The 25,955-nt window shown below is 45.0% G+C and overlaps 1 protein-coding gene across 1 annotated transcript in view; it reads right to left on the minus strand.

Moving 5' to 3' along the window:
* NUP85 (nucleoporin 85) overlaps positions 1-25,955 on the minus strand; it is a 1,184,651-nt gene that overhangs the window by 25,690 nt on the left and 1,133,006 nt on the right. Inside the window, exon 17 of the mRNA XM_044085035.1 lies at positions 9,540-9,691. Within this exon, the coding sequence (XP_043940970.1) occupies positions 9,540-9,691 (152 nt within the window). The remainder of the gene's footprint in view (positions 1-9,539; positions 9,692-25,955) is intronic.

Genomic DNA, 25,955 nt, shown 5'->3' on the forward strand with positions numbered 1-25,955 from the left:
TGCATTTGGTTTGGGGTCCATATGCCCTGAATGCATCTTCCCGCCATGTGGGCCCTCCAGGCATAATCTGATGCGTCTGTTGTTAAGGTTTGGCTGGCAGGGGGTAGAGTGAACGTCAGTCCCATGTTTTGGTGACATGCCTTTGCCCACCATAGAAACTCCTGTTGTAGGCAGGGAATGAGAGGAATCATTGTTTTCAGACTGTGAATGTTGACTCCATAAACATTTTAGGTACCATTGAAGTTTCCTCATATGCAGTCTTGCATATGGAATCAGTAGGATGCAGGATGCCATGTAGCCCAAAACCTGCAGAATTTGTCTTGCAGATAACTGGGTTTTTGTTGCCATCAGTTTGAAGTAAGTAGTCAGTTGCCTTTGCTTGTCTGGCATGAGGTAAGCCATCGGGGCAGTTGTATTCAAGCTTGCACCCAGGAATGTTATCTTTTGAGAGGGTACCAGTTGTGATTTCTTTTTGTTTATTGTGTACCCTAGGCATGTTAGAAGCCTTTTCACAAATGGCAGGTGGTGAAGAAGAACGTCCTTGTTCTCTGCATGAATGAGACAGTCGTCCAAGTAAGGATATATTTGAATACTACTTTGTCTGCAAAATGCAATTACTGGTGCCAGGCACTTTGTAAAGACCCTGGGAGCAGTAGATAAGCCAAAGGGCAGTGCAGAGAATTGGTAATGCATTAAGCCAGCCTTGAATCTGAGGTATCTTCTGCATGACTGTCTTATTGGGACATGCAGGTATGCCTCTTTTAGGTCTAATGTCACCAGCCAAGCATTCTTGCCCAGCATGGGCAGAAGCTGCTGCAAAGTCAGCATTTTGAATTTTGGAATGTCCAGGTATGTGTTCAAAATCGATAAATCCAGTATTGGTTGCCAGGCCTTGTCCTTTCTGGGTACCAAGAACAGTCTTGAGTAAAAACCTTGTCCTTTTTCCTGTTCTGGCACTGGCTGAATGGCCCCCATATCCATGAGGGACGTAACCTGTTTATGTGCCTCTGCCCGTTGATATTTTGGCAGATCTGGCCAACTGTTTGCCATTGGCAGAGTATGGAACAGGAACCTGTATCCCTGTGATACTATGTTTAGTACCCACTTGTCTTGGGTTATTAACTGTCAATTTTGAGCAAAAAGTGCTAATTTTCTCCCTAAGGGTGCTGCCAAAAGATAAGTGCTTGGTGCAGGCAGAGGGAAGTCATTGGGACTGTTTTCTGTAGGTTTGTGCTTTATCTCCTCCAGATTTGAAGGTAGAAGCACCCCTTGCTTTGACCTGTATGAATCTTGCACCTGGTATCTGGAACCCTTAGGGCGTCTGGATTTGCCCCTTTTAACTCTGTCCAACACAAGAAAGGACCAATTTTTTGTAGGCCAGTCTCTACTGAATCTTGCTGGCTGCACTTGTAAGAAGTCTTTTACAGTTTGCATAGACTTAGCGTTGTCTTCCATTTTCTTTAAAACCTCTTCTGCCTTAATACCAAACAGAGTATCATGCTGTAAAGGTGCATCTAGCAATTTAGCTTTAACATGATCAGGCAAATTTTGTTCCTTTAACCAGGCATGCCTCTTGATCACAGATCCAGTAACTGCGGCCCAGCAGGAGGCCTCTAAGGAATCAAAACCACATTGCAAAGTATGCTTTCCAACCTGTTCAGCAGCATGCAATAATTCCTGTAATTCTTTATTTTCTGCACATTCAGAAATCAACATCATTTTCTGTTTCAGCAATCTCATAACATGTTGTTGATACTTGAGCATATGAAATTGACAGTTTAAGGCCCTAATTGCCAAGGTAGCAGATGTATAAACCTTTTTTCCCCATCTATCCAGTGCCCTTAAATCTCTGTCAGAGGGGGTAGGATTTTTTGCTGTTGAGGCCTTAACTCCCTTTGGACCCTGTGAAATAGTTCCAAGACCAGCAGTAGGGTTTCTAAACAAAAATTTATGTGAGCCAGGGACCCTGTAATATCTGTCAGGCTTGCTGGGAGCTGGAGGCAAGGAGTCAGGGGTCAAGCTCGACTCGGAAAACACATCATCCACAATGTCTAAAACAGGGGGAATGACTAAAGGCCTGTGCTGAGGGAGGAGGAGGAAATCCCGGAGCCTCTTTTTTGATTCTAATAAATTTTGACTCTCCCAGTGAAAATGCTCCCTGTAAGTATGCAAGGTTTCTCCAAATTAATAATCCTCAGGAGGTGAAGCAGATGGTAAAGACTCCTCTACATCTGAATCTTCATAGGGAGGTATAGATAATTCCTGATCAGAAGAGGAATCAGAAGAAATAGAAACCTGATCTGAAGATTCATAATCAGTGTCTTGCCTAGGCCTCATATCTGGATGGGGATGGGTACCCCTGATCAAGGTAATAAGGTCTTCGGCCATTTTGATCATCTGTTTTTTAGGCATAGAGGCCTGTGCATGTGGCTCATGTGTCGTTTTTTTTGTTTTAGAAGTTGCTTTTCTCTTTGGTTTTGTTGCTGTCGTCAGTTTGATGTACAAATGTTGAGGCCTGAATACACCCTCAGAAGCTGGTGCCTGCTCAGCGGCTCTGGACCCATCCGAGGGAGATACATCCGTTGGTTCAATACTTTGAGTATCTCGCGGCATGCCAGACTCCACATGGGAGTCGGTAGGGGCCTGCGACTCGAAAGTAGCGGGTATCAGGGGCTGCGAAAGTGCCTCAATGAGTACCGGCGAATCGGTGACTGGCTTAGGAGAAGCTTCGTCGTCGATTTTGGATCTCGACTGTCTTTCTCTGTCCTTTTCTTTGCGTTTTTCATGTACTCCAGTAGTCGGATTGCTAACCGACGGCATTTCTGGATAGTTAAATCTGTTTCCAAAATATTTTGAGGCAAAAACATACCGAAGCTTAATAGTGCGTTGGTTAAATCTAGCACAAAACCGACAGCCAGGCACTTTGTGATCAGGGCCTAGGCAAGGAATACAGTATAAATGGAAATCCTTATGAGGTATTTGCTTCCCACAAGTAATACAATTATTAACTTTTTCTGACATCGGTATGGAGCAAGAAAAAAGTTTCCCCAACGGGGTACTTAGCTTTAGTGAAGACTTTGGTTCTGAAACTCAAACTCGAATATTTCAGTAGTCGGCCGACCGGCACTTGCAAAATGCTTCTGCTTCGGGCACTGCGCGGCAAGAAAGACTGAAGAAAATGGCGTCGACTGCATGTTTTATACCCCTGACGACCTGACGTCATGGAAGAGAAGACAGCAACCGACGCAGGACCCAAGACTTTGGAATTCAGGCTGACTGAGGGCAACCTGCCAGCAGATTACCCAAATGTAATGACTGCAACAGTGAAACACGAAGAACATCAAGTGAGCTAGTTAGATGAAAAGTTTGGTCCCTTATCTTGTCACATCAGTGCCTCCAGCTTTCTCTGTGATTCAACACCTCAAATGACAGGATAGAGATTTATTGTCACCATTTTAACTGTCTAGGGTTGCAAAACTAGAGCTACCAACTCTTTTCAGTATGCTACAGGTGCACAAGCAAGAATTCCTCCTTGACCTCCATCCACTGGGCAGTATTGGGATGTTCCTTGAAGAGTGTACAGACTTCCTTGTCTGCTCAGTGCTGGATACTCCAAAATAGTTTCTTCTGAGAGATTTCCACATCAGGGTCAATCATGGGTCTGTATGAATTTCTCTGCAATATGAGGGACTTTGGCTTCACTAAGGTTATTTCCAATGTTACCCACAGATTAGGATGTACACTTTACTTAGTGTTCTAACTTGTTGTCATAGCATCTGACATAGTCATAAGACTAATTTCTTGGCCTGATCACTACCTCATCCTCTTTTTCACAGACTACTCTTCACTACAACCTCCTGATCCAGAACTGACAAAATACAGAAATTTAAATGCTGTAATGGATGGTCTATTTGCTCTTGTTTTCCACAAGTTCCTTTTGATGTCCAGTGTTGGACAAAGTGATCTGCCTGCAGGCTAACAATATTGCTAGGATGCCTCTGGATCTGCCTACTCCATCTTCTCTACACCCCATCCATTTCACTCTACATCAGCCTTGGTTTGATCCCAAGCTCCATGGTACGAGTATGATGGGGTAACAAGCAAGAACATAAATGGAGGTTGTCTTCACTCCATGAAGAGCACTATGCTGCTTATCAAGCTAGCATCTCTCATAAAATACAATGTTCCTGTCTAGATGGATGTTAACTGCATCAAATTTGCTTCAGTCTTTTGAGTGGTAAATAGGCGGAATAACCCAGCCTGTCTTGCCACCTGTACATATTTTTCTTCTTCTAAGGAATGTGAACTAGCTGCTTGAATCTTTGCAGCTAAGACTTCACCACTGAGGGTAGTATATTCCTCTTCAGCAAGGTCTCTGGCACATCACTTGGTCCAGACTAAGACTCTCTCTTCAATTTGAAGTATCAGAGGACAAATTAGAATGACCTCATCTCTGACATTTTAGGCATGCATCTGATCACCCAAGCCTAGTATGCTACAGATGCATGAGCAGGATTACTGAGATACTCCCTCAAGAGTGCACAGACTTCATTGTCTGCTCAGTGTTGGATACCCAAAATGGTTTCTTCTGAGGGATTTCTACATCTAGGTCAATCATGGGAGCAAGATGATCATTATCTTGAACTCTATTCCAAGATGTCAAAGCAGTTTTCAGTATTAAATTTAGTCTTCTAAAATATTCCTTACTGTGCTTTGTTCTCATTTTTTTAATGCTGTATTGCTGCCTTTCATCTGTTTTAAGATATTTGTCCAATTCTTACTTCAAACTTTTTATATCACATTTCTCTCCAATGTTTATATTTTCTTGATTTTTAGTTTCCTCTTTCAAATGTTGCTTTCGCACAATTGTTGTGACCAAATGACATTCCTACGTCATCTGAGAAAGTTTTAACAATTTGTAGCTGCTTTTCTGGGTGTTTACCTGATGAACTATATAACATTAGATCATCCACAAAAAAGAGATGAGATATCCTTTGGTTAATGGTTTTCTTGGACTCAGACTATGTGATCTAAAAATCATACTGAATTTTCATTCCCTAGAAGGCAATTTGTCCTTTTTTTGCAATTCAACTGTAAAGTGTTTTGTTATTTCTTCATAGTAACTGCAAAAAAAATTACCAGTGTGATGGATCTTGTACATTTGTAAGCATTCTATAATGCAGGAGTAAGGAATATTACCAAATGCTTTTGGCATAACATAGTGAGATTCCTGTTATTTTTACAGGTCTCCATTGTTTATTTATTTAACATTTATTAATTGGGAAAGTCCAACTTGGTAGAAAGCCAAATTTCAGCGGAGGCCCGGGGATAAACGCTCCAGACGTATATCTTTGTAATGTGGGAGGAAACCCACACGAACTCAGGGAGGACAAGAAGACTCTGCACAGAAGGCACCCCAGCAAAGAACTGAACCGGAAAACCTCTTGCTGTGAGGCGACAACACTACCACTGCACTACTGCGCCATCTGATTTTGTTTAACAAAAGACAATCTGTTGTTGCATATAAATTTCTTTTATTCCTCTTCTTTCTATGGCCATGACTGATTTTTGACTGTATACTCTAGCTGCATCAGTTCCTGTATATAACTTCAATGTTGTTCAAAGACAGGATATCGGTCAATGGTTCCTAGGGTGATTTGCAGGTTCACTTTTAAGTATGAAATATGTTTTTTCCCATTGTTAGCCAGTCTGGTGTCATTTCAGGGTGTAAATACAAGTAGTTCTTACTTGAGGCTAAATCACAGGCAAAGATGTTAATACTTTAAACCAAGACAAGTTAGGTAAGGCATTTGGATCCAGCATTTTCCATTTGGGAGCCTTTCTTAACTTTATCTCTATCTCAGTAGCAGTTACTTCTTTCCGAACCATATCTTCTATATCAGAATGTCTTAATTGTTCTTTCACTTCTTTTATACATTCACCCTCCTTGTTGTGCTGAACTGGGTCCTCATAGGCATTTCTCCTGAATCTATTAACTTCCTCTATCCTTGGTGGTGTTGCATCTATTGTCGTTTTCTTTCCTATTCCTTGTAAAATTTCTTTGGGCCATCCCTAAACTGTTTTGTAGCGCTCTTTTATATTTCTCAGTGTGTCTCCTAAGTTTTTCAGCCTGCTCACAGATTTTTAGTTTATTGACAGAAATAGTGCAACTAAAATACTGTTCTGTTTTAAGGTTGTATTTTAACTTACTCACTTTTTCAATATTTTTATAGGTTGATTTCCTTTTCTGTATTCTTCCAATAATGATACTTTTAACTGTTTCATAATTGTTTCTAGTTTGTGCTTTCATTATGGTGATCTATTTGCTCTTTTATTTTCCCTTACTAATTTATGTTTTCTTGGTAGTACCTTGTCTGTTATTAGTTTAGAACAATAATGTATTATGTTAATTTCTGTTATATCGTGTGGATCTCTCCTTATAGTTACAATTACTTTATTAATTTGGCTTATTAATTTTTTGACAATCCGTACATTATTCACCTTTGGTAGCTTCTGTCTCGCATATACATTATTATATTTATCCATTTCCCCTAAATTATTTTCTTCCTGATTGAAAGTTTCTTCTTCGTTTTTTCCTGCTCTTTCTATATCTGCGTGGAAATATGTTGGCTTTGAAACAGTTGTGACATTTTGTTTTGAAAAACATTTTCATTGCATTCAATACTTAAATGATAGCGATTTTCTCTACTAATACACTGCTCCACTTTTTCAAACTGTACCTGTTTTAATAAATCACCATTCTGATCTGGCCTTTGCATCTGGGATTCTTGTTCAAATGCTTCACTCAGTAACTGATTTATCGCTTAATTTTCAATTTTCTCCATTTCCATATCAAACTGCTTACTTACCACTACATTATGCTTCTGTGCTACTATTTTCTTACTTGTAACATTAACCATTTCTGGATTCCTTTTCCAATATGTATTTTCACATATTTTTGACTTTGCTTTATGATTAACACCAATTTCTTTCCTGCATATGAATTACACAATATTAGGTCTTGCTTCTTCTCCCGGGTCCATTCCTCTTTCTTTAAAGTTCTTATGTGGTGGGTTAGGCAATACTCAGGTCTGTAGATTTCTCTGGCATACTATCTAGGTTTGAATCAAGATGTATGCTGTGGATGGAGGATAGCATAATGGTTAAGGTGCTTATCTTACAGACACAAGGCACATGGTTTGATTTTCAAAGAAATAATTGGCAAAGCTTAAAATGGCATACATGAACTTATGAACCTTAAATGATTACGGACTTTTGTCTTTCTCTTCTAATACTTAATGTTTTGTTTCCTTTTCCATGTAACCCAGCTTTTTTTATCTAAATGTTTTATTTTTATTTGATCAATTAATGACCTTAAATTGTCAACTGTAATGTTTTCCATTTTTTTCTAATTCAGTGACTTTCCTGTTTTCTATTTTTCCCTTGCTTTTGCAGTGTAACTCATTCTCAAGAAGTCCGGGTTAGTTGCATAGAAAAAAAACAAAATTTTTTTTTGTTCTCAAGTGTCTATCTCTCCATTTCCAGGCATCATGCCTAGCTAAACAATTTTTTTAACTTTTTGTGGACAATATTTTTTTTACTGCCAAACTAGGACCTCTTAGATCATCTGCTGAACCAGGGTCTAATGTTACGTCAAGATCTCTATCATCCTAAAAGGACTTTGCATTAGTCTTTCTACTAGCTCTGGTCCTGTGCCTTTGCCCGGGCTGTCACTTTTCTTATCCTGGGAAGAGTACACCCAACTCCTTCTTTTTTTCTTATTTAACTATTTTTTTTATTGCCACCTGTAAGTTTTTTTTTCCTTCTGAGGAAAGTGAATTAGCTGCTTGAATCTTTGCAGCCAAGATATCACCACTGAGGGCAGTATCTTCTTCTACAACAAGCTGAGACACGTTGCTTGGTTAGAATGATCACATCTCTGTCATTTAAGGCATTCATCTTATCACCCATGCCCACCCCAGGTTAGCTATCGCTTGTTTCATTATGCCTGAATTTACGATTTATTAACTTATCCTATCTACCTGCCTCAGTATGCTTAAACTTGTGATTTATCAAATTATCCCTTCATATTTGAACAGCTGATCTGAAGCAGTGCTTGCTGATGCTCTATTTTAAAAAGATCAACACTTGACTTGAATAATCTTGAGATCTGCCACCAAGTCCCTAAATGTCACTTCAGTAGCAAGGCTGCTGAGAAAGTTGTTCACATGCAACTTGATTTAATTCTGCAGGTTTAATGTGTTTAAGACACATGCCAGTTTGGCTTTCACCCCAGACATAGTACTGATACTGCCCTCGCAAAGGTTGTGAATGACCACCTCATGGCTATAGATCAAGTTGTTATTCAGTCATGTTCCTTCCTTCTTGACCTCTTATATACTTCATATGATTGACCAAAAAGTCTTATTAAATCATTTACAGACTTGCAGTGGATATTGGGTACAGTCCTAACTAGATTTACCCACAACCTTTCTGGGCATATCCAATGGAACAGATTCTAGTGTGCACCCTATCCAGTAATTATGTCACCTATGACATCTAACAAGGATTGAGTTAGAGTCCTTTGTTATTTTACATACACATACTTCCAATGGGTGAGCACCTTCCCATAAAGCAGTTTACAATACCACCTGCTATGCAGATGATACCAGGCTATACCCTCTCCTTCCCACAGTACAACCTCTCTGCTGTAGATTCTTTAGGCAAGGATTAGTAATGAATTTGAAATTGAATGAACTGCAATCAACTAGTAAGGAATCATACTGTTAAGATTGACATTCAGGGAAAAGGTACCTTCTGTTGTCCATTCATTATGTTGCCATCATGAAAGTTCTTCACATATCAAGCATTTATTCCTTCTCAGTTTCCTGTAGTAGTGGTGCATGCTATGATCTGTCTTGGCTATTTCCACTACTATATCTACAGCTCCCTGACAAGGACCATGATTGGTTGAAGCTAAAGCAGAATTTCCAGTCACTTAAGGGCACTTCTTGCTACCAATATATTACACAAGTTCTGTGCCACCTGTACTGGCTCCTGATAATTCTCTATCACCTGTAACGCTCTGGCATTAGTTTACTGAGCCTTATGTCACCAGGATTCCCTCTGTCTAAGGGAGTTCCTTATCCCATCAACTCTGTAAAATCACTGCAATCCTCTCCCCATGCAGTGAGATTCCTAGGGCCAATCTGGAATCCTCTGGTATGCATGCCTTTTGCTATCAAGCACTGCACACCTCTTAAACCTTCTTTTCCAACTAATGGACAGTCCCTCCCAAATTGTCCAGCTTCAAAAAGTCATTGAAGACTCACTTTTTTGACTTACGCTTTACCTATACTTTTACTGGTTTTAACTTGCAGCAAAAATGTCTACCTGTAGCTTTTTAATTATTTTCCTTTATTGCAACAGTGCTTTGGTACAACAGCACTTAATTTTAACTTAAAATTTGAATCCTGCTTAAAAAGAGAGATATGAATTCTGTTTTATATTTTAACACAAACACAGAAGACCACCCTGACCTTTTTCTGTTCAAGGAGAGGCAGTGCGTCAGTAAGCAGTGTCATCCAGAACGACTGAGGAGCAATTTTCGCTGTCATCAGTTGCAACAGTAACCGGGCAGCATCTAAGAACTTCTTCTCACCATACATTCTGTGGAACTCACGATACTTTCCTAACAAGTCAAAAACAGTAAAGCACAAACATGATGATAAGAGTTACAATGCAGAAGCCACAATGCAACAAAATACTTTTTAATGCTTGAAAAACAAAAAAGCTGCCTCAAGGAATTCCTTTCAATACATGGAAACAATGTCTTCAAAATACTGTACAATGAAATGGAAATTAATCAAGAAAATACTTTGCGATTAAAACTTACAGAATCACATCTTTTTATTTATTTTAAACTTACCTAATCACCTTGTAAAATTAATCTAATGAATTCACAGCCTCTACACAATTTTCTCAAGTTCTAGCTAACTAGAAAAGTACCAACCAAAATAATCACACAACATGCAGTACTTGCTGAAATTAAGTATGTTATGCATCTATTTGTCCTGTTTCTTCCCATTATTCTATACAAATCACTGTCATACGCTTCTTGATAGCTGTTATGTGGCAAGTCTTTCTTCCTAGTGAGTGGAACCTAGAAGACATCCTTAGATACTGCCTCACCCTGCCTGCAAGTGACTTGTTATGGTGAGAATTCAGAAAGAAAAAGCATGCCGCAACCATCTATAAATTGCTTTGACAGTGGTTGCCCCTTTTTTCTTACCTTCATATGAAATGAAAAGCTGATAAGTCTTCCTGAAGGATTTTTTTCTGTCGAAATAGTATCCGAGCTGCTATGGGCATCCAGAGTGTGCAGAATTCTTTCTCTCTTGTTCTCAGAGTTTCCACTCACTTGGCTACCACAACACAGTTTGAAGAGATTTTCGGCTGCATCAATTTGCATCTACTGTTAGATAAGTACTGATTTGTCAAGATTTCTTCTACAGTTGCTGTGATATTTGTGCGTTTTATAGTTATGCACGTGAATTCTGCATTTCAAATTTTATTTGCTCTTACCACTGCATTTGACTGTTGTGTTGAATCCAGATCTGAATATTTAAAACTATAGTTCTTGACTGCACTTTGACTTACTTATTACCTGTGCTGCTCTGATAACTGTATTTATTTGCTGTGTTTCTTGCGCCAATATTGTGTTTTAGCTGTTACTGTTTGTTCCTGCTCTTCTAGTTGGTTTATTAGTTGTAACTAGGCTTGTTTCAGCTTTTGGGAAACCAGATGTTGTTACATTGAGAAGTCTTGTGGCAGAAGATGGTAACAAAGTCCCTTCAGAGATGGGATTCACTGTTTGAAACCCCAAAGATTGTTGCTGTGATTAGCCAAAGGCTATGCTGTTTGTTTCAAGACATTCTGTGGATGTATAAAGATATCACATTTTTGCATTGCTACTCAACATTCAGTGACAACTGGCAGTGCCCTGTGTAGATGCAGGCACTTAGAACTTAAATTTTTCCCTATAAAACTACCCCTGAAAATTCCTCAGTACTTGGTTGCATAGAGAACAGCTAGCACTGAAAAGCACCCACCCATCGAGCTTGGTCTTAGGCAGTTTTGAGAGGAATCTATACTCTTACAGCAACCAAGCTAGCCAGCTGTAAACCTCTCCAATACTATCCTTTGTAGAAAATGTAAAAAGGATCTGTAACTATGCATTTCCCTACCATCTTTGCATTTAGCCTGGTGGATATGGACATCCTGAGGCAATGCAGCAATTGCCTCAGGTTTACTGACAACCACCTAATTTTCCAGCAAATGTGTTATTATTTGAGAGATGAAGCTATACAATATCACTGGAGGCAAGGTTCCCACACACAAGCACGTATAATGCCAAAGAGGTTTGTCAGTAACACACACCTTACATTGTAAGGACCAGACACAGGCCCACGTGCAGAGGCTCTTAAATGTAATATCTTTAAATCATAAAGACTTCCTAGATATTGTACTCTAAAAACTGTCTTCAGCAATCTATACAGAACAGAACAAAAACACCACCAAACAAAACACACACAGAGGTTCCAAGATGGCAGCACACTGAGTAACAGCTTGTTTCTAGCTCTCCCAATGTGAAAACAGAAACTCAGCAGAGAAGGCCAGTAGACTTGTGTTTATGGGTAAATTTCAGTAATTGGCTAGTAAGTATACTGCCAGGATGCCAGGAATAAAGAAACACAGAAGACCTAGAAAAAAATCAGCTACAAAAAGTGAGGAAGAAACACTGACTAGGGAGAGTTCTGCAGCTGTTCAGCAAAAAGTAATGCAACCTTCAGACATGACTTCCAATAACCTACAAGAGGATATAAGACAACTGCATACAGACCTGGTTAAAATAAACAAAACACTGGCAGAGTACATCAACACAAACAACAAAAGGCTGGAACAAATAGAAGAAGCTTTAAATTAGAAGTTATGTACTTACCATAACGTTCCATCTGAGTAGGTGGATTCATTTGTCTGCAACCTGTGGGTATGGATCCGATATCGGATCCGAACCGGCATGGTTTATCCAGCTATGGATCCGAGCTCCTAGTTCTTCCCCTCACCCATAATGCCCTGCTCTCCCTACATGACCTCAGATCGAGTTTGCCCTGTATCAAATACCCTAACCAAAGGGTAACACATCCTATGCAGGAAACTGACAAGGCCAGGGGGATGGGAGGGCGGGATGGTTGCAGACAAATGAATCCACCTACTCAGATGGAACGTTATGGTAAGTACATAACTTCTAAATCTGAAGTAGGAGAATTCATTTGTCAGCAACCTGTGGGACAGAGTCCCCAGCTACCGGAGTCTTGGGCGGCCATCATGGAAGGATATTCCGGAGCACCGCGGAGCCAAAGGATGCTCTACCTCTAGACGTGATATCCAGCTTGTAATGAGAAATAAAGGTATGAGATGAAGCCCAAGTGGCTGCTGAACAAATGTCATCCAGAGGAATCCTAGCCTTAAAGGCCGCTGAGGTAGAAACAGACCGGGTCGAATGAGCATGGACTCCCTCCAGTGCGGACCTCCCGGAAGCTTGGTAAGCTAATAGAATACACTGGGAAATCCAGCGTGACAAGGAGACTTTGGAAATTGGTTTACCCAGATTGAATTTGGCAAAGGAAATGAACAATTGGTCGGATTGCCTATGACCAGCTGTCCTGTTAAGATAAAAACGAAGCTGCCTGTGAACATCCAAGGAATGCAGCTTGTATTCGCCTTTGTTCTGATATTTAGGAAAGAAAACTGGGAGGTTGATGGACTGATTAATGTTTGCTTCCAAAGCTACCTTAGGAAGAAAGGAGGGATTGATCCTGAGGTACACGCGGTCCGGATGGAAGATCAAGTAAGGCGGTTTCATGGACAGGGCTTGAAGTTCAGAAACTCTCTTGGCTGAAGTAATGGCTACTAAAAATGCAGTCTTAAGAGATAAGAATTTTAGATCTACTGTGGCCGCAGGCTCGAAGGGGGGAGCAGTCAAGGCCTGAAGAACCAAGGAAAGATCCCATGGTGGAACCGCCTGCTTGACAGGGGGTCTAAGCAGAAAGGTGCCTTTTAGGAAGATTTTACACAATTTGGCAGACATAAGAGGACCAGAGTCATGACCAACATGATAATGAGAAATGGCCGCTAGCTGAACTTTGACCGTGGAACTACTGGCGCCATCATTAAAAAGAGTGGTAAGGAAGTCTAGAACCAAAGGAAGGGGAACTGTGAAGGGATCTAGACCCTGCCGCTCCGCCCAAATGGAGAATCGCTTCCATTTACTGCGGTAAATTTTTCTGGTAGAGGGTTTATGAGCCGCTACCAGAATGGCCTTAACTGGAGACGAGATACCGGGAGTCCTGATTAGGAGTGGAACTGGAGCAGCCAAGCAGTCAGCTTCAAGTTGTCCAGGTACGGAGTTGGTAGGTTCGATGGGTGTGATATCAGATCCGGAATGGGATCTAGAATCCAAGGTGGATTCACTGAGTGAGACCTTGGGTAAGGGAACCAGATCTGCCGAGGCCAGAATGGGGCTATGAGGATCATTCTGCACCCCAACCGAGAGGCTTTCTGAAGTACCTGGAGCATCAGAGGCAGAGGGGGGTATGCGTAAAGAAGACCGGGAGGCCAAGCATGCACCAGAGCGCCTCTCGGGGAATCCCCTGGAGGAGGGATTAGAGCGAAATTAGAGCGAAAAAACTGTCGCACTTGGTGTTTAAGGGAGAAGCAAAGAGATCGCAACAAGGAGTTCCCCACTGTGCGAATATACGTTTTGCTACTTGAGCATTGAGAGACCACTCGTACGGGGACAGAATGGTGCGACTGAGCTTGTCCGCAAGGATGTTGGACCGACCCGGAATATGCGTTGCAATGAGAAAGTGGTTGGTGGAGATCGCCCATTCCCACACTCTCATGGCTTCTCGACATAAAGGGTAAGACCTGGTTCCCCCCGTTTGTTGATATACCAGACCACCGACATGTTGTCTGACTGAATCGCAATTGTTCCCAGGGGAAGAAAGGCTTGAAGTGCTTGCAACGCCAAGAGCACCGCCCTCATCTCCAGAACATTGATATGCAGGGAGGTCTCTGAGTCGTTCCACGTGCCTTGGACCGTCCGGCCCGCAAAAAGCCCCCCCCACACCCGAGACGGGAGGTGTCCGTGGTCACTGTGGCAAGAGGGGGAGATGCACAAAAGGGCGGCCTCCGTGGAGATCCTTGGAATGGAGCCACCACAAGAGAGACCGCTTGCAAGCCTTGCTGATTGCAATGGGGTGATGCAGGGGGAGAAAAAGATATGACCACTGTACTTGAAGCGTCCACTGAAGTACCCGCATGTTCAAGCGGGCGAGTGGGAGAAGAGAAATCGCTGCCGCCGTGGACCCTAGTGCCCTCAGGACCAATTCCGCCGGAACAGAGCTGGAGTGGAGGATGGCCCGCACCTGGAATCGCAGATTCCGAACTCTGTCGGTTGTGAGAAAGGCTCTTAACTTCCTCGTGTCTAACCTGGCTCCTATGAATTCTATCAACTGAGTAGGGGCCAGGTTGGACATTCCTACGTTTACTGAGATGCCTAGCCAGGGAGCTAGATGAAGAAAGGAGTCTTTTGCCAAGGATAGTAGATGCCTTGTTGGGGCGGTGAGAAGCCAGTCGTCCAGGTACGGAAAGACCTGCACCCCCTGAAGCCTCAGGTGGGCCGCAACCACTGCTAACACTTTGGTGAACACCCTGGTGGCTGTGGTGAGACCAAAGGGAAGGACCCTGAACTGGTAGTGACTGGCTCCCAGCCGGAAGCGAAGAAACCTCCTGGACCATCTGTCCATTAGTAAGTGGTAGTGCGCATCCTTGAGGTCTATAGAGCACAGTGATTCTCTCCCAGAAGGGGGAGGATGGATTGTAAAGTGACCATCCGGAACTTCTCCTTGAGAACTGCCAGGTTTAATAGGGACAGGTCCAGAATGGGTCTTAGGTCCCCCGTCTTTTTTGGCACTAAAAAGAACCTGGAGTAGAACCCTGATCCGATCTGGTCTGGGAAGACGGGCTGGATGGCTCTTTTCTTCAGCAGATAGCCAATTTCTGCTGAAGCGGCCTCCCTCTGATTGGGTGGAACGTCGGGGAGGGATTTTAGTTTTGGGACGTGAAGAAATGGGATTTTGTATCCTCTGGATATAATGCGGAGGACCCAGTGGTCTGATGTTATGGACTCCCATGCCGCTAGGTGCTCCGAAAAACGTCCCCCGACTGCCTCCAGAGTGGAGCAGTTGGGCAACCCCTCAGGGTTACTGCGCGGGCCGTTCAGAGAAAGGTTCTCTGGACCCGAAATTCCTGGGAGCTCCTCTGCCCCTGGGGCGGCGTCCTCCCTGTCCTCCTCTGTCACGGAAGGACTGGTTGTCCGGAGCGGGTTGGGATTGCTGCGACATCTGGAACCACATCTTCTTCTGGCCCTTTTGGTTCCTAGAGTAGGACCTCTGGGGCACAGAGAAGCGGACTCCGACGGCAGACAGCGTCTTCCCGTCCTTCTCGCTCTGGACCAAGGTGTCGCGAACCGTCTTGCCAAAAAGGGCAGAACCGTCAAAGGGGGCGTTCGCGAATGATGCCTTGAAGGGCTCCGTGAAATCGCAATGGCGGAGCCAGGCCTGGCGTCTCGTGACTAGGCCTACTCCTGCAGCTCTAGCGGCTCCCTCAGTAGCATGGGAAAGTAACCGCATAGAGGTATTGGTCACGGAACGAAGAGTGGCCATACGGGTGGAGTGCAAAAGTTTGTCCTCCTCCGACATGGACTCTGGGGGGGATGCAGCGTATTCTTTGATAAGATCGCGCTGCATCCTAATAACATGTGCCAGATAGTTGAGCACCCTCACTGAGAAGGTCGCTGAACTAAACATTCGCTTCCCCAAGCGGTCCATCATCCGAGACTCCTTGCTCGGAGGATGAACTGAGGGACTCTCTTGAGCTAGTTCCCTCTTAGTGGCTGCTGCCGTCAACATGGCATCTACCGGGGGTCCCTTGCTCCAGTGGGCACGGTCAGCAGGGGGGCTAAGAATCCTGTCCGGCCTCTTGGGGATTGGCTCCACGGTGTCCGGTTCCTTCCACGCCCTGGTGGTAATGAGGTCCACCAGGGGGTCGGCAGGAGGGGACACCCAAGAGGTAGACGGGCCCGCTTCAAATGCCTCCAAGAACACGGACTCGTCCGAGGAAGACTTTGGGGCAGACCACCCACCTCTTATACAAAGCATTTCCATGATGTCTCCAAAGGAGACATCCTCGGGGGGTGATCTTGGGGAGCCTTCCCCTTCCTCCAAGTCCGTGTCTTCAGTTAAAGACTCGGGGGAGTCTATGTGCCTCCTCTTACATGTGTGCTTGCGAGGTGCTTCCTCGGGGGGGCTGTCCGAGGAGCCCTCGCAAGCAGTGTCTAGTTCCAAAGGAACTGCTTGGGGCATTGAAACGGGCTGTCCCAGTGGCCGGGTGACGGAAGCCTGACCCAGAGCAGATGGAGTGCGGGACGGAGCCGAAGCAAGTGCCAGGGGTCCGGATGCCCTCAACAGAGCCCTCTCCACTACATCAAAAGCCGAAGGGGAGCCGGCCTCGACCAAAGGATCCGACAGTCGGCTCCCTCTTGGATCCGAGGAGTGGATCGGAGCCGGCGCCGAGCCCCTTGGATCCGAGGGACCACTGCGCTCCGACATGGACGACGCCGAAGGCACACTGAGTCCCCCGGATCCGAAGCTCAGAGCAAGGCTCCGAGAGGTCGGATCCGAAACACTCGAGGGCAGGGTCAGATCCGAAGTACCTAGTACTGTCGGCGCCGACCCACCCCCAGCTCCGAAGCTGCCCGGCTCCGAGCGCTCCGAGCCCGGGTAGCGGGTCGGAGAAGGAGCTATGGGCTTGAAAAAAGGGGTCGAGCTCCCCCCCAGGGGGGGGGGAGGCAGGAGCACTCCCATCTGCATCTGGGCCTGGATGAACCTTCGCATCATCCGGTCCAGATCAGCGTCGGAGAGGCTATAGGTAGACCTCGATGAGGCTACCGAGGTAGGCCTTGAGTACCGCCTCGATAGCCTCGAAGGAGGTCGGGTCTCTTCCTCCTCAGACCCCGGTGAAAAGGATGGGGACCAGAGCCGAGGAGGAGGAGAGCCAGCAGCCAGAGAGGCCGGAGGAGAAGCCCGCTTAGCCGGCAGGGCCGAAACGGAGGTCTTGGCCCGCCGCTTGTGGAGCTTCTCTCTCCGGTCCTTCTTCCTGGCTTCCCTCTCCTCCGAACCCGTAGAGGGAGTTTGAATCCCGGGAGGAGGAGGGGGAGCAGGTAAGGCAGGAACCGCCGAAGCGGTAACTACCAACGGGGCGGAGGCTGAAGCCGAGTCCGGGGGCAAGAGTCCCGCCAAGACCAGCTTCGACCTCCGCTCCTTCAATGCCCTGGGGTTGAACCCTGCACAGATTGAACACCCAGAGGTGAGGTGTTCAACCCCAAGGCATCGAACGCACCGAGTGTGGCCATCAGCAGGGGATAGCTTATGGCCACACTCGGGGCATTTTGAAAAGATTGCCTTTGGGGCCTCAGACATTTTTACTAGTCTTTTTTTTTTTTTAACAAAAAAAAAGAAAGTTAAGAAAGTTAAATTAACCACTCACATAGAAGGCCCCAAAGAATCCACAAGCACACAAGCTACGTTACCAGCGAGGGGAGGGTACTACAAAGTTAACCAATTTAACAAAAATTTAACAAGAGAGGGAAAACCTAAAACATTAACACAAAAAATTATTTGACAGAAATTCCTCAGTTAAAGACCAAAAATAGCACTTCGCTGACAGGAGCTCAAAATCCAGCTGTCACCATGAACGCGGCAAACTAGATCTAAGGTCATGTAGGGAGAGCAGGGCATTATGGGTGAGGGGAGGAGCTAGGAGCTCGGATCCATAGCTGGATAAACCATGCCGGTTCGGATCCGATATCGGATCCATACCCACAGGTTGCTGACAAATGAATTCTCCTACTTCAGATCAGATATTCAGAAGAGATGATAAAGCTGCAAAAATCAGAGGTTGAAATGAAGAAAAGGCTGGCTGAATATGAGACTGCTCAGGAAGAGATGTATGAAAAAAAATAGAATTAGAGGAGAGAGCATGTAGGGAAAAACAAGAAGTTATGTACTCACCATAACGTTCGATGTATGTAGTCCATCTCGCCTCACATTCTTACCCATGGGTTCGGAGCCGAATATCGGCTCCGACTCGGCCTATTTACTAGCTCAAAAAGCTCTGATTGACTGGGCTAAGGGGGTATCTCATAGTACACTGCTTCGCATCCCCAGATCTAGTTTGCTGCAAACTACTCAGTTATTGCATACATAACACACATCCATACAAACAAATTAATCAAAGGGACTCTGCATGATAAAATTTTACCTCCAAATCCTCCAGGCAGGGGTAAGGCAGGAGGGTAAGAATGTGAGGTGAGATGGACTACATACATCGAACGTTATGGTGAGTACATAACTTCTTGATGTTATGTAGTCCTATCTCGCCCACATTCTTACCCATGGGACAGCGTCCCTAGCACCTACAACCTGGGTGGCTCATAGGAAAATACTCCTGAGAACTGTGGAGCCAAATGAAGATCTGCTCCTGGAAACCATGTCCAATTTGTAATGAGAGATAAAAGTGTGAGGAGAAGCCCAATTGGCCGCAGCACATGTATCATCCATCGACAATCTAGCTTGATAGGCTGTGGATGTGAAGACAGCTCTTGTGGAGTGGGCTTTAGGTGGAAAGGGCAAAGTTCTACCTGCTGTGTGATAAATGAAGGAAATACAGCTGGCTATCCATCTAGAGAGTGTGACCTTGGATACCGGAGAACCAAGCTGGTTTTCGGAAAAGGAGACAAAGAGTTGGTCAGATTTCCGGATATCTTTTGTCCGATGGAGATAGAAGCGTAACTGTCTATGTACATCTAATTGGTGAAATCTGAATTCTGCCTTGTTGGAAAAAATGGGGAAGAAAACTGGCAGCTCAACAGACTGATTTATATTAGACAGGGAAGCCACTTTGGGAAGGAATGACGGGTTTGGTCTAAGGGAGACTCTATCTTTCTGGAAGATCAAATATGGGGGTTTGATGGAAAGGGCTTGGATTTCGGAGACTCGCCTCGCTGAAGTGATAGCTATTAAAAAAGCTGTTTTTCATGTTAGAAACTTTAACTCGCAGGTAGCTGCAGGCTCGAAGGGTGGAAGAGTGAGGGCTTGAAGAACAAAACTGAGGTCCCAGGGCATAACAGGTTGTGATACTGGGGGACGAAGCAATAGGGTACCTTTAAGGAATGCTTTACATAGTCTGTGTGCCATAAGGCTAGGCTCATTGGCCATGTGGAAGTTTGATATAGCCGCCAGCTGAACTTTGATGGTGTCTGAAGCGGACCCCTGATAGGACAATATAACAAAAATTCCAAAACGGAATCAATTGGAGCCGTGTAGGGATCAATGCCTCTGGAATGAGCCCAAATAGAGAAGCTTTTCCATTTGCTAAAGTAGATTTTTCTAGTGGATGGTTTATGAGAGGACGACAAAATATGGACTACATCTGGCGAAAAATTATGGCATCTGACTAAGGATGGAAGTGGAGTAGCCAGGCTGTCAGCCGAAGTGTCCTCAGAGAGGGGTGGAACTGTCCTGACGTGTGTCAGTAAGTCTGGAAGGGGTTCCAGAATCCAAGGAGTACCCACAAGGTAGGGTTGAAGGAAGGGGAACCATATTTGACGAGGCCAGTGTGGGGCAATCAGAATCATCCTGCTTCCCAAGGATTGCGCTTTCTGAATCACCCTTGAGAGAAGGGGAAATGGAGGGAAAGCATAAAGCAGACTGGAGGGCCAATTGTGAGCTACAGTGTCCCTGGGTGATTCCCCCGGTGGGGAGATCAGCGAGAAGTAGTTGCTGCATTTCGCACTGAGAAGGCTGGCAAAAAGGTTGCAGCAAGGTTGACCCCATCTGCTGAAGATTCGCTCTGCCACCAAGCGATTCAGGGACCACTCGTAGGGCATAAGAATCGCCCTGCTTAGCTTGTCCGCTATCTCATTGGTCTTCCCCAGGATGTGCCACTAGAAACAGTTGGGAAGCTATTGCCCAATGCCACACGCGCATGGCCTCCCTGAATAGTGGATAAGATCAGGTTCCTCCTTGCTTGTTGAGATACCACACTACTGACATGTTGTCTGAGTGTATCGCAATAGTCCCTAGAGGGAGGACTTCTTGAAGTGCCTGCAATGCAAAAAGCACTGCTCTCATCTCCAGGATGTTTATGTGCAAATGTATCTCGTGCTCCTGCCACATACCTTGGACCATCCTGCCGAGATAATGCCCCCCCACCCTATCTGGGAGGTGTTCGTGGTCACTGTGGCCACAAGGACGGGTGGAACAAAGGGTTTTCCTACGTTCAAGTTGTTGGTGCACAGCCACCAATGGAGGTCCTGCTTGCATTTGTCTGTCATTAGGATTGGATGGGATAGCGGAAGTCTTTGAAGAGACCACTGGACAAAGAGAAGCCACTGAAGAATTCTCATGTGTAATCTCGCTAACAAGACCAACATGATAGTAGCTACCATGGTCCCTAGGAGTTGAAGAATCAGTCTTGCCTTCGCATGTCTCAGAGGCATCAGTGTGAGAATTTGTTGTTGCAACCCTGTGATTCTTTCTTGTGGTAGGAACGCTCGCATTTGAATGGTGTCCAGCTCTGCTCCTATAAAGGTGACACGCTGTAAGGGCAACAAGGCAGATTTTTTCCAGTTTATCGTGATGCCTAATTGGTGACACAGACTGATGGTAGTGTCCCTGGTCTGAATTAGTAGATGCCTGGTGGGGGCGGTGAGGAGCCAGTTGTTCAGGTACGGAAACACCTGGAATCCTTGACGTCTCAAGTGAGCCGTCACCACTGCCATACACTTGGTGAACACCCTGGGGGCTGTGGTGAGACCAAAGGGCAGGGCTCGAAACTGGAAATGTCTGGCTCCCAGCCTGAAGCGTAGATGACACCTGGATGCCCTGTCCATTTTGATATGGTAGTAAGCATCCTTTAGGTCTATGGAGCACATCCATACTTCCTTTCCGAACAATGGGAGAATAGATTGTAGGGTGACCATATGGAATTTGGACTTGTGTACGTAATGGTTAAGTTGACTGAGATCTAGTATGGGGTCTCATGTCCCCTGTTCTTTTCGGCACCAAAAAGAATCTTGAGTAAGTCCCTAATCCGATCTGGTCTGAGCGGACTGGTTGAATGACTCCTTTTTCTAGCAGCTGAGATATCTCTGAGGCGGCTTGATCCCTTTGACTGGGTGGAACGTCTGGGATTTTTCTGATGGGAGGGGGTACTGAAGAGAATGGAATGGTAACCTCCGGAAATTATCCTTAATACCCATCGGTCCTGGGTGATGTTTTCCCAGGCTTCCAGATGCAAGGAAATTCGACCCCCGACTGGCTACGGATAAGCACAGTCGGGCACACCCTCAGGAATGAGAGTATGGGGAGCTACGAAAAGAGTTGCGGTCCCCCAGAATTGCGGGGGCTCCCTCTGCCTCTGGGGTGACGTCTCCCTGAATAACCCCCCCCCCGTCTCGGGAGGGGGTTTCACCTTGTGCAGCAGGAAAAAACCTTTGTGATTTCTTGAACCAAATCTTTCCCCCTTGGGATAAGGCCTAGACGGGAGGGAAAAACGGACCCTATGGCAGATAGGGTCTTTCCCTCTTGCTCGCACCTGGTGAGGGTGTCTTTCACTTTGGTCCCAAACAAGGGGGAACCCTCAAAAGGGGCGTCAGTGAAGGAAGACTTGAAGGCCTCTGCAAAGTGACACAGGCGCAGCCAGGCTTGCCTTCTAAGGGCTACACCTGAGCTGGCCTCCCTACTCACTCCCTCGGCCGCATACGAAATGAGTTGCATAGACGAGTTTGCGATGGAGTTGAGGGTAGAAACCTGTGCGTTGACTGTCTGAGCCACCGCTTCAGGTATGTTACCCACAAGAGTATCTCCCAACTCCTTAAGGAGATCTCTCTGGAGCTGAGTAAAATTAGATAAGTAATTTAGCGACCTTAAGGTGAAGGTGGCTGAAGACAAGGTACGCTTCCTGTACCGGTCCATAGTCCTAGACTCTTGTTAGGAGGATAGACCGAAGAGGAAGACTCTGCAACTTCCTTCTGGGTGGCTGCTGCCACCACCATGGCATCTACTGGGACTCCCTTTGTCAGAAATTCTTTTCCGTGAGGGGCAGAGAGAAATTTGTTGGGGCGCCGAGGTACTGGCTCCACAGAATCAGGGTTTTCCCACACACTTCGACAAATAAGGTCAAGAAGTTCATCGAAGGGTGGAGACACTCAGGAGGCGGAAGGTTGAGCGCCAAAAGCCTTAAGGAATACTGACTCCTCCTCGGAAGGAGTTTGGGAAGGCCAGTCTCCTCTGTTTCAGTATCTCCAGGATATCACAGAAGGAAACATCATCAGAGGAAGACTTGGGGGACCCTTCCGCTTCCTCGAGGTCAGTATCGGAAGTGAGAGACTCGTCCTGGGAGTCTATGTGCTTCCTCTTGCACAATTTCTTTCTGGGAGGTTCCTCAGGCACAGGCTCTGAGGGACCTTCAGAAAGTGGGGGACCGCTCGTGGGGGTAATCCTTAGGGCCTGGCGCTCTGCTGTCCAAGGATAGGTGGGTGTCAGAAGCTCTCGCCGGAGTGGTAGGGGATGGAATGACCGACCCGAGTGACGTAGCTGACGTCCTGGCCAGCATGCTCTGCATGGCCTCGAAGGCGCCCCCCCCCCCCCGAGTCCGAGGACTGACCGGCCTCCAAGGGACCGGGACCGGGGTCCCCCTAGCCGATGCACTGAGTGGGAGACTCGGAACAGAAAGATGTCCTGAGGCATCCTCTTCGGGCCTGACTGAGGAGACCCGAGTCTCGAACCCTGTGGAAGGAACCGACATGGTCAGAACTGAGGTCGGCACCGATAAACCCAGAGGGGGTATCGCAGCCGGCGCAGGAACATCACTCAGAGCGGAACATACCGGCTCCGACAGCAAGGATGTGCTCGGAGGAGGAATCGATGAAACAACCATAGGAATTGGCTCCGGAGCCGACTGGGTCGGAGCCGAAAACAATTTAGCAAACACCGGTGACTGCAGGAGCCTCTGCACCACCCTATCCACATCCAAATCAGAAAGCCTGGAGGATTTGGAGGAGATGGATGGAGACTGCGACCTCTTATCTGGTGAACCATGCCTCACACTCAGCGACCGGCTCCGAATAGGTTCGAGAATGATCAGAGCGGACGCTGATTCACTTAACACAGACACCTCTCCTGCGGCCCCGAAGACAGTGGAGCCGAGGAAGTAGTATCCAATATAGTAATCTTCTCCGGAGGCTCCGAAGATGCTGATGGAGCCGGAGACCTTTTCTTGGACTTGGAGGACTTAGATTTCGACTGGGAGCTGGGAGTTGAATCTATAACCTCCTCAAAAGATGGTTTAGGCAGTCCCTTTAAAATCAATTTGTTTTTCCTCTCTTGGAGCACCCTAGGACTGAAGGCGTGGCAAAAGCTACACGACTCCTGTAAATGGATGGCTCCAAGACAGTAGACACAGAGTGTCCATCCATGATGGACATTTTATATCCGTACTTTGATCACCTTTTAAAGCCAGAAGGCTTATGTTCTTTCTGATCTTTAGACATATCCGAAGAGTTAACAACTTCCAACGGGTGCAAAGCACACAGCATAACTACAGTTAACAACTACCAAAAGGGGCGGGAAGCCTACAACTTAGACAGCAGACAGTACCACAGAGAAGAGCGAAGCTCTTAACCAACAAACAATAGCAACAAGAACACAGAGAGAGAACCTCTAACTTAAACGGTTCTCAAAAAAAATATACAATAAGAAACAGACGAACTACTCAACTAAGGAAGGACTAGGTCCTCTAACTAAAACGGGCCTAGCCCGTGGGAAAAGTTAGGGATACCACAAAAAACACTACTAAACACACAAACACAACTACCGCAGCAAGAGTAGCTATTAAAATAGCTTTTTAAGTATAAAGCAACCAATTTCTCAAGAGAAATAAGTCAAAAAGTGTACTTAGCCACAGCCAAGCGAAACCACGTCCGAGCTCTACAAGCGGCAAACGAGATCTGGGGATGCAAAGCAGTGTACTATGGGATACCCTCTTAGCCCAGCCAATCAAAGATTTTTGAGCTAGTAAATAGGCCGAGTTGGAGCCGATATTCGGCTCCGAACCCATGGGTAAGAATGTAGGCGATATAGGACTACATAACATCCTGAGATTTTCAGCTATACCAGAGAAGCGGGAAGGAACAGACTGCATTAATTTTATGAAAGCTCAAATAAGCAACTGGACTGGTATTCCACAGCAATAAATGTTAGCTGAATGGGCACATCATGTGTATACCCCAATAGCCATAAGAAAGCAATCTAGACCTACAATAGTAAGGATGCAATCCTACCAGCAGAAGGAGCTGATTCTAGCAAAACTGTAGAAGAAGGACAAATACTGAAAGTGGGAGGCAGCAGAGTGTTTGTGGAGATTGATTACTCATTGTACACCAGGCAAAAGAGAAGTAAATTCATTCCACTATTCAGAAAATGTCATTGCAGGTGAGAGATTAAAACTGCTGTATCCAGCTGTCTTCAAGGTACTCTTCCCTGGAGGGACAAAATCGCTTTTTGATGAAGTGCATGCTAAGGAGGAAATACAACAGTTTGTCCAACAAAAACTGAGCTGTGAAACAAGAAAAGATTCTGCTTCTTGTTCTTCTGGTAATAAAGTCCACAGAGAAACTGTACCTGTGAAACCTTTTCCAGTATTTCAACAGAATATGTTGGAGAGAAGAAAAGAAGGAAGCATGGGAGTTGACTAGAAGAATTGAGAGTATGTTGGAACTGAAGCAGGAACAGCATTTGGGTGATGGAAAAGAACAGTAATAAAATCAGTAACTTAATGTGGTATTACAATGCATAATTATATTTGTGAAATTTGATGGAACAAGAAAATCAGGAAATACTGGACATTTTCAAAATATGTTTAATGTGTGCGGGACTCTAAAGTATATGCCCTACCTCATGTCATTAATGTTCAGAAAAATGCTTTGGGGAGGTGAAGAGAAGGGAGAAAGCTAACTGTAAGTAAAGAAAACACTTTCTTTTCTAAATAGTACTGTATTTGTGGTGCATGGTTTTCTTTGCATGCTATTTTTGAGTGTAATGGGGATTGTAAACATGTGGTGTTCTTTTTCTCCTCTATTCTCTTTTTCTTCTTGTACAGTTTTGAGAAATATAGGTAATGCAATGATCAAAAAGGGGGAGCCTGGTTAAAATGGCATGGCAAAGTTCAAATTAATGTTTTTTTTTCATTCTTGCATGGGGAAATGACTGATTAAGGATCTTTGTTCGAAGACAGCCAGCAAGTAAATGAAAAAGAATATTGAATAATATGAGGCTTTTTTAGCAATTGCATGTATGTATATTAAGTAGCATTTCTGCAGCTGGTCTTCATGTCTCAATGGAGACAATCTGATACAGAGAAACTGGAGACAGTCTGGTGGAAGGGGATTGGCTGGGGGAAAAGAAAGAACACAGAAATTGGCTGGGACATAAGGTTTTCTGAAAACAATCAGGTAGTTACCCAGGTGTGACATCTTTAACGATAATACAAAACCAGTTACACTTGAAGTAAAGTTTTCTCAGTTTTTTTAATGCAATGGGGATACTAATATGTGATTTTTTTTTCTTTTTCACCCTTCTTTTTCTTTGTTCATTTTTAAGAACTGTAGGCACTGCAATGAAAAAAGAAACAAAGGAGGAGGGGAGGAGATGAGGGAGAGAGGAAGGGTCTGGTTAAGAGAGTATGACAAAAGAAAAATCAGTGAGCTTTTT

Source organism: Protopterus annectens, chromosome 10.part0 (assembly GCF_019279795.1).
Source record: "Protopterus annectens isolate FY-2018-M chromosome 10.part0, PAN1.0, whole genome shotgun sequence".
NCBI lineage: Eukaryota > Metazoa > Chordata > Ceratodontiformes > Protopteridae > Protopterus > Protopterus annectens.